Raw genomic sequence first — 15,479 nt, 5'->3', positions numbered from 1 at the left:
GTGCCATCTGCGTATCGCGGATATCCATGAGTTGGAGGAAATGACCCAAGCGATATTGAAGATTGACGAGCGAATTTCGTCCCGCCAGTCGTCGCTGTCTCACTCCCGAGCTCGTGATGCCTCTCGACAACGTGATGACAGACGTCGCGACGACTCGCGCCGCCACGAACGCTCGAAAGACACTCGCCGACGTGATGACCGCCGCCGCGACGACTTGCGAGATGCCTACAACCGTCGTGACCGACGCGAACGAGGTTATGAGCGCCGTCTCTACGACTCACGCAACATGCCTCGGGTGAGCCTAGCTGAAGCATCTGTCGCCGACATAATCGCCGAACTTCATGAACGGGACACGCGGGACACGCGGAGCGAGCTGCAGCAACAACGCCACAGATATGATGGCGACAGCAACAGCGAAGATGGAAGTGAACACGGCAGCGACGACTCACAACGTTGCGGCGAAGACTGGGGTGACAACTACTCGTCAGACGGCAGCGACGACGCACAGTGCTCTGGCGAAGACTGGGGTGACAGCTACTCGTCAGACGGCAGCGACGACTACCTCGCAGCAGCCAACGACAAGGGGCAACGAGTCGCCGCTGAAGGTACCTGCGCGTGGTCAGACAACCGACAACTCAGGAGTGACCCAGCTGGCCGCAGCCAAGGCCGGGACAATCGGCTCCAGAGCCGTGGCTACCGCGACGAGAAATCTCGCCAGTACGGGCCGTGTGCAGCCTGCGGAGGCTTACATCACTTAGCGCACTACTGTCGACACCGTTGCCAGCTGTGCATGCAGGTCCACGATGTTGACACGTGCGAGGTTTTCCAACAACTCACAACAATCGTCAAGTCCAAGGTGGACAAGAAAGACCTCACACCCGAGCTCCAGGAGCTGCTCTTCTCGGATCATTTAAACTAGGCAGCCCGCCAACTACGACTGGGTTGGTCCCAATCGGGCTGCCACAGTTAGTCGAGCCTGCGATTGAAGCGGAGTGTATCTACGCTTTCGTGGGCAAGAGCGAATGGACGAAAATGAGCAAGACAACGATGTGATAACGTCGGTGCTTGAAGAGGAGAGAGGCAGAAGCCTCGGTGAAGGTGTTACAAGTGGAGAAGATGACGATGAAGTGATTGGAGATACTGCCGATGACTCGCGGATAAGTGCAGTGCACGGAGACATGCCCCGACGACTCGCTACTGCAGTGCGATTATTACCCGGCGAGCGTATGGGATGGTGGTCGGTGCAGAAGTCGGACAAGAAAGCGCGTGATGAGACCCTGCTGAAGTGGGAGGCTGAACGCTATCAACAGTGGTTAGTCAAACCACAACCGATAGTGGATCGACCGAGCTACCCCACGCCCAGGGGCATCCTGCGACGTCCAGAAGCGGCCGCTAAGGGGCAAGAAGGCGGAAATGTCGATGCTAACGACGGAAGTGACAACCCCGATGACTCGCCGGTGGAAGACGACTCGGAATCAGCAGTGCAAGAGCACTACCGGAACCTCCTTGCCACCGCCGACGACTCAGCGGAGGTGACCAACGCCGAAAAGGATGTTGCCATATCTTCGGAAGCACTTGAGGAAGACTCGAGTACTCGTGAGTCGACGGCGCATGGTGGCGAGGAAGTACAGAAGGCAAACGGAGCGCCCGTACTTTCAAGACTCCCACATGGTGACTCCACCAACTACGGGCTACTCAGACCGTGCTAGAAGCACCACCGATGACTCAAAACCGTACAGAAGCACGCGAAGCAGTTCCGGACGGAGCAAGAGTCGTCGCTACCAGTCCACTGACGACTCGTCAGACGAAGAAGCAGTCTTCACCGGTGATGGAAGGGCGCAGTCGAACGAATACCTGCGTCAAATCTATGAAGTGACCGAATTCGAGTTGCTGAACGCAACCCCAACGATCGAAGTGGCAACACATCGATCACTGGGGCAGATCAAAGCATTCTCGGGCACCAGGAACGAGAGCGAGAACTCGATGCAATGGCTTCGCGCCTTTGTCTACGAGATGAAAGGGACACGAGCATCACCCAATGAATGGTGCATGCCTTTCGAGCTGAGTCTTCGGGACGGCGCTCTACATTGGTACCGACAACTGCCCAAGAGGACCAAGCGAACATGGAGCCTTCTAAGCGAAGCCTTCATCAAATACTATTGCTCCCAGTTCAGCCAGTCCGCGGAGACTCGCTACTACTCAGCCAAGCGCGAAGACAAGGAACATGTTTGCGACTACCTAAACCGGCTCAATGGCTATGCCAGGAACGCCGGAATCCGGTTTGAGAGCAACGGCCGCAAAGCACGCGACCACGTCAAGCGGTTCCTCGAGACCTGCGGCGACCGGGAACTCGAACGGCGTTTGTGCCATCTGCGTATCGCGGATATCCATGAGTTGGAGGAAATGACCCAAGCGATATTGAAGATTGACGAGCGAATTTCGTCCCGCCAGTCGTCGCTGTCTCACTCCCGAGCTCGTGATGCCTCTCGACAACGTGATGACAGACGTCGCGACGACTCGCGCCGCCACGAACGCTCGAAAGACACTCGCCGACGTGATGACCGCCGCCGCGACGACTCGCGAGATGCCTACAACCGTCGTGACCGACGCGAACGAGGTTATGAGCGCCGTCTCTACGACTCACGCAACATGCCTCGGGTGAGCCTAGCTGAAGCATCTGTCGCCGACATAATCGCCGAACTTCATGAACGGGACACGCGGGACACGCGGAGCGAGCTGCAGCAACAACGCCACAGATATGATGGCGACAGCAACAGCGAAGATGGAAGTGAACACGGCAGCGACGACTCACAACGTTGCGGCGAAGACTGGGGTGACAACTACTCGTCAGACGGCAGCGACGACGCACAGTGCTCTGGCGAAGACTGGGGTGACAGCTACTCGTCAGACGGCAGCGACGACTACCTCGCAGCAGCCAACGACAAGGGGCAACGAGTCGCCGCTGAAGGTACCTGCGCGTGGTCAGACAACCGACAACTCAGGAGTGACCCAGCTGGCCGCAGCCAAGGCCGGGACAATCGGCTCCAGAGCCGTGGCTACCGCGACGAGAAATCTCGCCAGTACGGGCCGTGTGCAGCCTGCGGAGGCTTACATCACTTAGCGCACTACTGCCGACACCGTTGCCAGCTGTGCATGCAGGTCCACGATGTTGACACGTGCGAGGTTTTCCAACAACTCACAACAATCGTCAAGTCCAAGGTGGACAAGAAAGACCTCACACCCGAGCTCCAGGAGCTGCTCTTCTCGGATCATTTAAACTAGGCAGCCCGCCAACTACGACTGGGTTGGTCCCAATCGGGCTGCCACAGTTAGTCGAGCCTGCGATTGAAGCGGAGTGTATCTACGCTTTCGTGGGCAAGAGCGAATGGACGAAAAATGAGCAAGACAACGATGTGATAACGTCGGTGCTTGAAGAGGAGAGAGGCAGAAGCCTCGGTGAAGGTGTTACAAGTGGAGAAGATGACGATGAAGTGATTGGAGATACTGCCGATGACTCGCGGATAAGTGCAGTGCACGGAGACATGCCCCGACGACTCGCTACTGCAGTGCGATTATTACCCGGCGAGCGTATGGGATGGTGGTCGGTGCAGAAGTCGGACAAGAAAGCGCGTGATGAGACCCTGCTGAAGTGGGAGGCTGAACGCTATCAACAGTGGTTAGTCAAACCACAACCGATAGTGGATCGACCGAGCTACCCCACGCCCAGGGGCATCCTGCGACGTCCAGAAGCGGCCGCTAAGGGGCAAGAAGGCGGAAATGTCGATGCTAACGACGGAAGTGACAACCCCGATGACTCGCCGGTGGAAGACGACTCGGAATCAGCAGTGCAAGAGCACTACCGGAACCTCCTTGCCACCGCCGACGACTCAGCGGAGGTGACCAACGCCGAAAAGGATGTTGCCATATCTTCGGAAGCACTTGAGGAAGACTCGAGTACTCGTGAGTCGACGGCGCATGGTGGCGAGGAAGTACAGAAGGCAAACGGAGCGCCCGTACTTTCAAGACTCCCACATGGTGACTCCACCAACTACGGGCTACTCAGACCGTGCTAGAAGCACCACCGATGACTCAAAACCGTACAGAAGCACGCGAAGCAGTTCCGGACGGAGCAAGAGTCGTCGCTACCAGTCCACTGACGACTCGTCAGACGAAGAAGCAGTCTTCACCGGTGATGGAAGGGCGCAGTCGAACGAATACCTGCGTCAAATCTATGAAGTGACCGAATTCGAGTTGCTGAACGCAACCCCAACGATCGAAGTGGCAACACATCGATCACTGGGGCAGATCAAAGCATTCTCGGGCACCAGGAACGAGAGCGAGAACTCGATGCAATGGCTTCGCGCCTTTGTCTACGAGATGAAAGGGACACGAGCATCACCCAATGAATGGTGCATGCCTTTCGAGCTGAGTCTTCGGGACGGCGCTCTACATTGGTACCGACAACTGCCCAAGAGGACCAAGCGAACATGGAGCCTTCTAAGCGAAGCCTTCATCAAATACTATTGCTCCCAGTTCAGCCAGTCCGCGGAGACTCGCTACTACTCAGCCAAGCGCGAAGACAAGGAACATGTTTGCGACTACCTAAACCGGCTCAATGGCTATGCCAGGAACGCCGGAATCCGGTTTGAGAGCAACGGCCGCAAAGCACGCGACCACGTCAAGCGGTTCCTCGAGACCTGCGGCGACCGGGAACTCGAACGGCGTTTGTGCCATCTGCGTATCGCGGATATCCATGAGTTGGAGGAAATGACCCAAGCGATATTGAAGATTGACGAGCGAATTTCGTCCCGCCAGTCGTCGCTGTCTCACTCCCGAGCTCGTGATGCCTCTCGACAACGTGATGACAGACGTCGCGACGACTCGCGCCGCCACGAACGCTCGAAAGACACTCGCCGACGTGATGACCGCCGCCGCGACGACTTGCGAGATGCCTACAACCGTCGTGACCGACGCGAACGAGGTTATGAGCGCCGTCTCTACGACTCACGCAACATGCCTCGGGTGAGCCTAGCTGAAGCATCTGTCGCCGACATAATCGCCGAACTTCATGAACGGGACACGCGGGACACGCGGAGCGAGCTGCAGCAACAACGCCACAGATATGATGGCGACAGCAACAGCGAAGATGGAAGTGAACACGGCAGCGACGACTCACAACGTTGCGGCGAAGACTGGGGTGACAACTACTCGTCAGACGGCAGCGACGACGCACAGTGCTCTGGCGAAGACTGGGGTGACAGCTACTCGTCAGACGGCAGCGACGACTACCTCGCAGCAGCCAACGACAAGGGGCAACGAGTCGCCGCTGAAGGTACCTGCGCGTGGTCAGACAACCGACAACTCAGGAGTGACCCAGCTGGCCGCAGCCAAGGCCGGGACAATCGGCTCCAGAGCCGTGGCTACCGCGACGAGAAATCTCGCCAGTACGGGCCGTGTGCAGCCTGCGGAGGCTTACATCACTTAGCGCACTACTGTCGACACCGTTGCCAGCTGTGCATGCAGGTCCACGATGTTGACACGTGCGAGGTTTTCCAACAACTCACAACAATCGTCAAGTCCAAGGTGGACAAGAAAGACCTCACACCCGAGCTCCAGGAGCTGCTCTTCTCGGATCATTTAAACTAGGCAGCCCGCCAACTACGACTGGGTTGGTCCCAATCGGGCTGCCACAGTTAGTCGAGCCTGCGATTGAAGCGGAGTGTATCTACGCTTTCGTGGGCAAGAGCGAATGGACGAAAAATGAGCAAGACAACGATGTGATAACGTCGGTGCTTGAAGAGGAGAGAGGCAGAAGCCTCGGTGAAGGTGTTACAAGTGGAGAAGATGACGATGAAGTGATTGGAGATACTGCCGATGACTCGCGGATAAGTGCAGTGCACGGAGACATGCCCCGACGACTCGCTACTGCAGTGCGATTATTACCCGGCGAGCGTATGGGATGGTGGTCGGTGCAGAAGTCGGACAAGAAAGCGCGTGATGAGACCCTGCTGAAGTGGGAGGCTGAACGCTATCAACAGTGGTTAGTCAAACCACAACCGATAGTGGATCGACCGAGCTACCCCACGCCCAGGGGCATCCTGCGACGTCCAGAAGCGGCCGCTAAGGGGCAAGAAGGCGGAAATGTCGATGCTAACGACGGAAGTGACAACCCCGATGACTCGCCGGTGGAAGACGACTCGGAATCAGCAGTGCAAGAGCACTACCGGAACCTCCTTGCCACCGCCGACGACTCAGCGGAGGTGACCAACGCCGAAAAGGATGTTGCCATATCTTCGGAAGCACTTGAGGAAGACTCGAGTACTAGTGAGTCGACGGCGCATGGTGGCGAGGAAGTACAGAAGGCAAACGGAGCGCCGGAACATGCCTCGATGACTCAAACGATACCTGCCCGTGCCCCCGACGACTCATTGGCGGTACCCGAACAGACATTTATCGCGACGATGTGTGACAAGCCCAATGTTCCCGACTCTGTTTTTATGTATACGGAAGCTCTCGCCACCATGCCGACGACTCACGCACAAGCTGAGGTGAAAAAGAAGCAGACCAGACCTCGCAGCAAGCCACCGAAGGCAAAGCCACCGTGGCCGACGACTCAACACAACAAGTCGTCCGCCCACTGGTTGATTTACTCAAACAAAGGACAAGAACACCGCGTTCCAGAAGCTCTCATTGTACCAGGCAACCGCATCTGGCAGTACATGGAGCGGGGCAAATCACTGCCCACCAAGAGACAGGGGCATCCACACAACCATATGTCCCCAGCCGTGACCAATTTCAAATGCGAGCTCAAGTCATCAGGTCACGACTGTCAATTGAAGCGGACGTGCAATTATAATATTCAACTAACGTCCCGAGCCGCTCCAAGCGTCGCCGAAGACTCGCGACTTGGATTTGATGTTGGGCGTGATGCAATTGATGACTCAAGCTCTCTTTCTCGAGTATGGGTGCCTAAAATCGTTTTGGACGACCGATCCTGGAGCCACTAGCGGTCAGCACCCGCAAATGGTCCTGGTTGTTGAAGCGGAATAGGTGCCGTAGACTCGTCGCCACCATGAACTGTACTTGGGGCAATGCAGCCCAAGCCACAGACGAAGATGATTACTGCAGTATTGCATGACTACATGGAGACCGAACGCGGCCAATTTGGATGGAAATCACAAAATCGATGGATTATTACAGACTACGACAGCCTGAAGACGACACTGATGGCAGCGATTACTTTTACAAGCTGCCCCGGGAGTGCGCAGGCGGCTCCCGACGACTCGGATTCCGGAACCAACACGATGTTCACGGGTTCAACAAACTCATCCGCGTAATCAGCAGGTGTCAATCAAGTGATCAGCATATGCTTCTGGATAACCAGCTGGGTGACCAGAGACAGTTCGAGCGGTCACTGGGTGTCACGTTGTTAGCGTCAGCTGGAGCTCGCGGCTCTGAGCCTTCAAGACGTGCAATCGGCTAGTAGGGCACGTGCACCCTCAGATTCACCAAGCAGCAGAAGGAACTGAAGCTGCTCCGGAGTCGGTGCGGTGTTAGGTGCCATGGCGCTGTAGCAGAAAACCGCACCGATGACTCAGCTGCCGCCGAAGACTCAGCAGCCGATGACCCAGGCTGCGGCGTGACTTTGCGAGTCGTCGGGAGTGATCGCTACAGCTTTAGTACGAGCTGCTGCACCGACAGCAGCGACTCTCGAAGACACACCTGCTTTGCGGATGCCTACTGTGGCATATTCCTGTGCTACCAAGTCAGAGATGGGTACATTCGTTGAGCCAAGGTAGGCAAAGCTCGCGAGACCTGTACGAGAGCGCTGGACACCACGAGCGTTGAAGCAGACACAAGGAGCACCACGACGCTCGCCAGACAATGGTTCGCATAGTGGTGGGGGCAGTTGTGGTGTCGAGAAATGCAGCCGAGACAGGGTGCGCAGAAGACTCGAGGCGCCGGCGCCGACTGGTAATTCACAACCCATCGCCAGTCATTGGACCAAACCCCCCGATCGCTGATTGGCCTAAAATAGGCCGGTGACGATGACTCGTCGACGGTCCCAAGTCAAGCGCGGGCGGTTGCAGCTCGCTAAGTACGGTGCGAACCTACTGGCAAGATCCGAACCTATGAGTCATCGGCGCCTGTCCCGAGTCGTCGGTGGCGTTTCAGCGGCCGTTTGAGTCGTCGGTAACGCCGCCACGTCGCAGAGAAAGCACCGAAGAGTCGTGAGTTACAACTGGCGGTCCAAAACGGACGCGTTTATACTTGATATTTGTATTGATCGATAGGAAACTTAAGAGAAGACAAGATAAGCCTTCGGGCAACAATAACAGAACAGCTTTTCCTCCCAACCACGCAAGGGCGACACCAGTGCCTGCAGTGAACGACCTGCAGCTCAAGGTAAACCTGGTAGGTAGGATTATGACTGTCGGTGGGCACATCTACTAGTGTAGCGTGTGTTCATCCCTGGCAGGGCCAAGAGTTAGTGGCCGGTGTATTGGTAGCGACGAGTCGTCGCCAGGAACTGGAGGAGCGAGAGCGCACTCCATTTATTTCTTCCCGCCGGAGTATAGCTCCGGCACCCTCGTATCACGCCGTAACAGGCCGGGACCCTTCCTTCTGAGGGCCTGCGAGGTATATTTTGTGTGTGAGAGCGTGCTAGCCTTTGCTCGTGGCAAGTGACGCTGAGTCTTCCGTCGGTCGACTAGCGGAAGCTCGGTACACAGGGGAAACATCAACCCGGCGCAAGGGAAAGTTCCTGGGCCTTCAGGTTCTAACCCTAACAAGCCCATTGAGTCTTCGGTGACTTGGTGGGTGTTGTTGGTGGGGAAAGTGTGCCAATATATAATTTAGCGCGTGTTCCTACACGACACTGGATTTACTGCGCGTTGGGCTGAGCTAACGAAGGAATCATGGAAATCCAAGCGAATCACAGGTCTCTCGAACGATCACACGTACCTGCGGCCCAGAAAGCCCAAGAAGGACGTGAGAGGGATTGACAACTTCGTCGGATCCGAGGAGCTCATGCGCTATCTGGACAAGATCGACCTGGGTAAGGTAAACATTCCCTTAACCTGTGAAAATGCTGAAGATGCTGCGAAAACGTCATCTGCAGTGCCACCACACTCCGATGCCGCTACTGGTGCGTCGCTCGCTGATGATCGAGAGACGAGAACAGTGCATAGTTGTCTTGTATTGTTCAAGTTACTTGTGTTTCTAATCGTGTATGTACCTGTTACTACTATAGCGTCGACATCTTCGACCGATGCTGCACCTGCGGCAACTTGTGCGACCTCTTCGGCGCCATTGCCACACTCCGGTGCTGCTGCTGGTGTGTCGCCCGCTGATGATCGAGACGAGAACGGTGCGACGCATACCGAAATTCCTTGGTAATAGTGCACCCCCATTACTACGTGGTAATAAAAAATGCAATGTTTGAAATACATGGCAAGTTCAAGAGAAAAAGTAGTGGATTGCATCAGTCCAACTCCAGCCCGAAATCGGTCCCTACATCCTCTGCAATCTCCATACATTCTATCCTTTGAACTAAGACTGCAATACCATTTTCCTGTACAAGACGATTCTCCACTGGAAGCACGCGCTTGTCCGATGGTATTGCGAGCTTCGAAAAGCCGCTAGCTAGTGTATCGCAGGACAAATTCCCCAACGCGTTTGTCAGCCATTCAATCAGTGTGGTTTGTGATGGAGTTTTCAGCTTAATCTTTTCTTGCAAGGAGCGTGCTTGGTACGCACTCAGCTGGCGTCGCAAGTGGCCTACCCACAGACCCCTCAACTCCAGCATGAATGGCTTCATCCAGGCAATATCAGCCGGCTGACAGGAGGGCGTGTAGCCAGGTGGAATGCCCATAAGCACTACATTAATGCTTGCTGTGTATTGAACCACGGAGGGGGTCCATCGCCCACTAAAACATCCCAAAGCAACAAAAACTTCTCACCTAGGCTGCCTCGTGATGCAAAATGAAATCGTAAAACCTTGATTGATAGTCACCCGTTCCAGCAGCCCTTCGCATTGCAATAAAAGCCTACGTTAAAGTGAACATCCCTTCGACCTCGATCATAGCATTGTCGCTGGCACTCTTGCGCATGAATCAGATGGTGCCGTGCTGATTCAATTACTTTTACCCTAGTGGTCATGAACAAAGTCTGGTCTTCGTCCACCCTAAGCGAATCGGGCGACGTCCTGTATGAATTTCCATCGTACTGCGCCCTGTTGAGGTGTTGATGCCAATGGCATGAGTAAACTCGATACACGGGAGCCAATCGGTCCAATCATCACCATATTGAGATACCGAGCACCGCAGCGGGTCTTCCAGTGTCAGGATATGCCGTTCATTTCGGTCGTCTTCTTGGGCTCGATGGGCACTGTCACTTGCAGCTCAAAGTGCATGAACTTAGCCATGGCAGTCCACAGATCACTGCGAAACTTCAGATATCTGTCGGACACGATCGAGCGCGACGTACCGTGGACCAAGACGATGTTGTTAAAGGAAAGTTGAGCGACATCATCTGCTGAGGCATCCTTCAACGTAGGCATATACTTGGCTCCCTTACTGAGACGACATATCTTGTGTCAAATCCCTTCGAGAGCGGCAACCCAGTCACGAAGTCTATCGATACATCCGTCTAGCTACCTGTAGGAATAGGCAGAGGCTGTAACAATCCACACCGCCGACCACCAAATTTGTTCCGGGTGAAAGTCTCGCACGTACGAATGTACGCTTCTTGAGTCGAGCTCATACCTCGCCACAGGATTTGCTGCCGCGAGGCTAGAAACGTTCGCACGGCGCCGGTGTGAGCCACGACGGCATTGTCGTGATAGAGCAACAACACGTCCAACAGCAAACGGTCATCCCGCGCAGAATTATCAAGCCGTCATAGAGAGCATACTTGTCTGTTGCACATCTCTCCCTCGCGCAAAGTTTCTTGAGCCGTGTCGAGCAGAACTCGTCGTCAGCATACAGTGGCTTGATCCGATTCGCCAGCGTCGGATCGGGTCCAGTGAGGCAACCGCAATGAACTCCACTGGACGAGACAGGGCATCGGCGACAGTATTCATGTGTCCCGGTTTGTGAAAAACCTTAAACGTAAACTGGTTGAAGAAGTCCAGCCATCGGAGCAGTTTGGGCCACGGCGTCGGCTTTATAAAAAAAAAAGTGACCCTGGCCGAACTGTCAGTGGAGACAGTGGAGACATTACTTAGCACGCCATTTCTCCAGACAAAACTTGATATCAAAAAGTACCTTTTCGTGTGCTGGCCAGCGCTTCTCGACGTCGCTCAGTTCAAGGCGCAGGAATGCCAGCGGGTGTTCCGTACCATCGAAAACCTGATTGAGCACGCCGCCGACTGCTACATCCGAGGCATCCGTGGTGACGAAAAATGGCAGCGAGAAATTGGGGAGTCGTAGAACAGGAGAGCGCTGTAGCCATGCGCGCACATCATCAAGTGCCTTAATCGCTTTTGTGCTCCAGCGCCAACCCGTTGTAGTTTGCATCAATTCTGTGAGTGGGTACACCAGAGGCGAGCACTGCGGAATAAAGCGTCTGTAATACTCGCACAACCCTAAGAAGCGCTGCAGCTTCTTGCGATCCGAGGTGGCTGCATCCTACTGATTACCTTCGTATTTGATTGGTACAGAATAATAGTCGACGCAGAGATCTGACGACCTAGAAACACAATCGATCGCTGCACCCACTTGCAGTTCTGCTCGAACAGCATCGCGCAATGGAGAGCTGATGGAAACACGTCGTCGTCTCGTTTAAAAGAACGATGACGTCCCGTGGCGTTGGTTTCGGCAACACGCCTGATTCCAGCACCAGCCGAAATTTTTTTAGGTACCCGTGATTAGTGAGATGCTCTCGGAAAGACTGCAGTGAAACTTCGACCGGCGCTAGTACCTTTTTGCTGCGGCAAGGTACAGGATGAATGTGCTCATCCGAGTCCTCCCACGTCATCATCCGGAGACGAATCCGGGTCTTGGCTGTCCGCAGGCCAAGTTAGTGTGCGAGTTGGCCAGTCAATATTCGGGTTGCTGGATTCGAGGCAGGGACGACTGAGTATCCCGTCGTAGTCGTAGCTCAGTCGCCAGAACACGAAGGGCACAGTCACAATTGAAATGCTGTACCGCACCACGAGAATAGCTACCGATACCGTGCGCTGCTGCGCGCGGCCTTCAAAGGCCGCGCGCCACGAGATGCAAAGTCTCCATTCTGGAGGTGTCAACGCCACGACACGACAATACGCAATGTGACGCCCCAGAGTCGATCAGTATAGAGCTTGATCGACCCTTGATCATCCTAGGAAAGAACTTGTCCACACCACCGCTTGGGGAGTGACCGACATTTCGGCCGGCGACATTTCCGCTATCTCAATAACTGCAGTGTCCATGGGAACAGTAGGAGATTCGGGTATTACTTCACGCTCGACGGATACTCCACTTACATCCGTCGAGCTTAGTAGTTTACCTGGTGCTGTAGTTCGCAGTTCGGTTTGCGATGAGGACACTGGCCGATGCGATGACCGCTGCATTTGTAGTAGTAGCACATACTTTGATTTGGCATTGCTAGGATATGGAGCAAGTGTCCAACGCGAAGACGTCCATCGGGGTTGGACCATCCGTGGCTGCGCGATGCGGATTCCCGTGGTACCTCGAGTTGTTGGAGTCCTTACTGCGGTCCGGTGAATGAAAATGAGTGCGTTTAAGCGCCTGAGCAGCCGAGATGGCTTCAGCTAGCGTGCCGCACCGCATGTACATCACCTCCTTCCGCGTCTCCGACTTTAGGCCGTCACACAACGGGTTGTGGAGAGGACACGTGTTGCTGCAGCTGATGCTGATAGGCGTGCAGCTAGGCCTAGAAATCTTGGTACATCTGCGCATTCTGTTGCGTGAGACCGACAGCGATGCGGTTGATTGCTTCGACGAATTTGTACGGCGCCTCCGGCTACCAGCTGGTTAGTGCGTTCTTCCGTCGTAGAGATTTAAGCCACCAGAACCCACACACCAGGCTTGAGGCTTGCTCTGGTGGGGATGCCTGTGGCTATCCGACCCATTTCGGGACCGGGTTCTGATACCCCTCATTACACTATGGGGCATTTCTCGGCACTTGGGGCCTCCAGCCCACCCAACTATCCTACACCGGGGTGCGGGTTGGCAGGGCGGACCACTCCACGGAGTGGCTGCTCGTCCAAGATATTGCCTATCTCCGGCCTCCGTGGAAAGTCCCGCACTGTTCTTCCGTCGTAGAGTAGACAGCTGACGGAGACAGCGGTCACCTGAAGCTTGCCAACGAAGAGGTCGATGGCGGAGTGGTGAGTCGTTGCCGAGGCTTGTGCGCAAAGAGCCGACACCGAGAAAGAAGCAGATATGTGACACCGTTACCCACAACGAAAACGTGCTACCAAATGGAGTGAACCACTTGCACTTGACTTAGCAGAAGGCAGAATGAGATCGATTTAAGTTATATTATAGCAACGAGTACCGATAGCGAGCTCTGAAGAGGACGTATCTGTGTGAAGAGTCTTCAGTGACTGGACACACTACTGATGCAAGCACGAAAGCAAGATTGTTCATGCAGAGATGACTCGAGGTCATGACTTGACCCGGGGCTGAACGAGGACTGGTCCACGTCTCTGGAGCAAGGTAACAGATCTTGTGGCGATCTCGTATTGTCACTACGTCGATATGTGAAGCTCTGACGAATCTGAAGTCGCGCCTGGCACTTGTCCATATAAATCCTATACCATTACAAATATCGTCAATATCTGCTGCTCGTGTCCAACCAGAAATTCTAGGTCTCCGGATCTCCCATCGAGTATATATCATCTCTACATGGTCACCTCTCCTCCAGCTACCGTACTCGAAACCCGTTGCACATCGTCCATTTCAGTTCGTCCATGTTATTTTGCGAACGTTGAATTGGGGTCGGTAGAGTCATAGCCATCAAAACCATTTTTCAAACTGTTTTTATTTTTATTTTTTCAAGAACCGCTTCCGTCACCATTGCAGCTCACGGCCGTGAGCTTCGTTCTCCGCTAGACGAAGTCCCTGAAATCGTGGATGGCGTCGTATCCGACTTCCTCGTGGAAGGTATCTCACTGCCACGCTCTTGCGAGTAGTGCTCGCTTGGATCACTTGGGCTCGTGGATTTAGTGGGCACAAAGTTTCGAGCCCACTACAAGTTGCAGCGTGGCAAGACCAAGCACTACTATTATGAATGGCAATTCTCGCAATATTTTGGAGCGTGCGATTCGTCGATCTGATCTGCACATGGCTATGTCTTTTTTCGGGATTTTATCTAAGTAAAGTTGCTATGGAAGCTGCTCAAGGTGGACGGACACCTGTGGGCTCTGCAGTTGCTGGGAAGTGGAGATTAGCTGAAAGAGATTCGGTGGAGGGATAGAATTATTATTAATATCATAAACATAGCAGCAGACAATCGCCATTGGAATCTTGTGTGTAAGCAAACCAGTATTTCTTCTACAGTTTTTGTTTCAAACCATGTAGTGTTCAAAACAGCTTCACTTTCCTTGAAATCTTTCATGGACGGTTCATGGATCGCTGCATCTCCATCCAAATGCGAGCTGCGAGGGTTTTGTGTGTAGGTGGTGGCGGGCTCTTGTTGATGTTGCTCTTTTCCAGTTCGTGGGACTCCTCCATGCTTGAGCGACTCGCAGCGTCCCACTCAAGAAACCCCTTGACCACGTCCGGCACTTCAGCTGGTTGAGCTGGAATCGGTCCGTCGTAAACTTCCGATATCATCTTCTCGAAAGTCACCCCCTCCCCGCGCTGCTTGACCATGACACGACACAATCCCTCGGCGAACTGCTTACCGCTAGTAGGGTCTTGAAATTGGTGGAGGAAGTAGATCCACGGGCCATCCCAATACACCATCTGCGTCTTGATCTCGTACGCGTGGAACGGGGGGATGGCGTGGCGGAAGCGAATGGCCTGGGACGCCGCGAGGAACATCCGACGATGCTTGATCGCTTGCCACAACACACCATTCGATCTATTCATACAAGGTTAGACGCGATATCTCCAGTAAGTATTGTGACAACGAATGCCTACGCTGTGAAGTGCCAGCGAGCGAGCTCCATGCTGAAGAGGTATGACGCATTGTTAAGGTGCAGGTTCACGTCGCAGTCCAGGAATCCGGAGCGAGCTCTCCACACGGCTGGGAAGTGCAGCCCCGCCAACCCGACACGAGGGCTCTTGTGCAGAGCCCCGTACACGAGTCCTGAGCCGATGTTCCAGAGCATGCGCAGCACCATTTTTCCTGCACAAGCCTCACGTGACGTGGAGCAGATTCTGAAGTGCTCGCGTCCCCTCACAATCCTCTCCTCGTGATCCCAAAAACTGTCGAGTGGTACAAGTAATCAGAAGGTAGTTTTACGCGTTGAACAAGTTCGGGGATACGGTGGTCGAGCTTTGATATTTATGCGTGTATAAAGCTGA

At 54.5% G+C, this 15,479-nt stretch overlaps 2 protein-coding genes across 2 annotated transcripts; one reads left to right on the top strand and one right to left on the bottom strand.

Moving 5' to 3' along the window:
- Nucleotides 1–4,767: 4,767 nt before the first annotated feature.
- Nucleotides 4,768–5,646, top strand: IUM83_15260 (uncharacterized protein; the record flags this gene model as incomplete). The annotated part of the gene is made up of 1 exon (XM_067940064.1): nucleotides 4,768–5,646. The coding sequence occupies one exon, from the start codon at nucleotides 4,768–4,770 to the stop codon at nucleotides 5,644–5,646; it is 879 nt and encodes a 292-aa protein (XP_067794449.1).
- Nucleotides 5,647–14,561: 8,915 nt separating this feature from the next.
- Nucleotides 14,562–15,295, bottom strand: IUM83_15259 (THEM6 protein; the record flags this gene model as incomplete). Its single annotated transcript, XM_067940063.1, has 2 exons — nucleotides 14,562–15,033; nucleotides 15,093–15,295. 2 exons carry the CDS (start codon nucleotides 15,293–15,295, stop codon nucleotides 14,562–14,564), a joined length of 675 nt encoding a protein of 224 aa, XP_067794539.1.
- Nucleotides 15,296–15,479: the final 184 nt, after the last annotated feature.

Source organism: Phytophthora cinnamomi, assembly GCF_018691715.1.
Source record: "Phytophthora cinnamomi strain GKB4 chromosome Unknown Contig24, whole genome shotgun sequence".
Classification (NCBI taxonomy): Eukaryota; Oomycota; class Peronosporomycetes; order Peronosporales; family Peronosporaceae; genus Phytophthora; species Phytophthora cinnamomi.
Note: the sequence above shows the minus strand (reverse complement) of the source record. Positions and strands in the feature narration are given on the sequence as shown.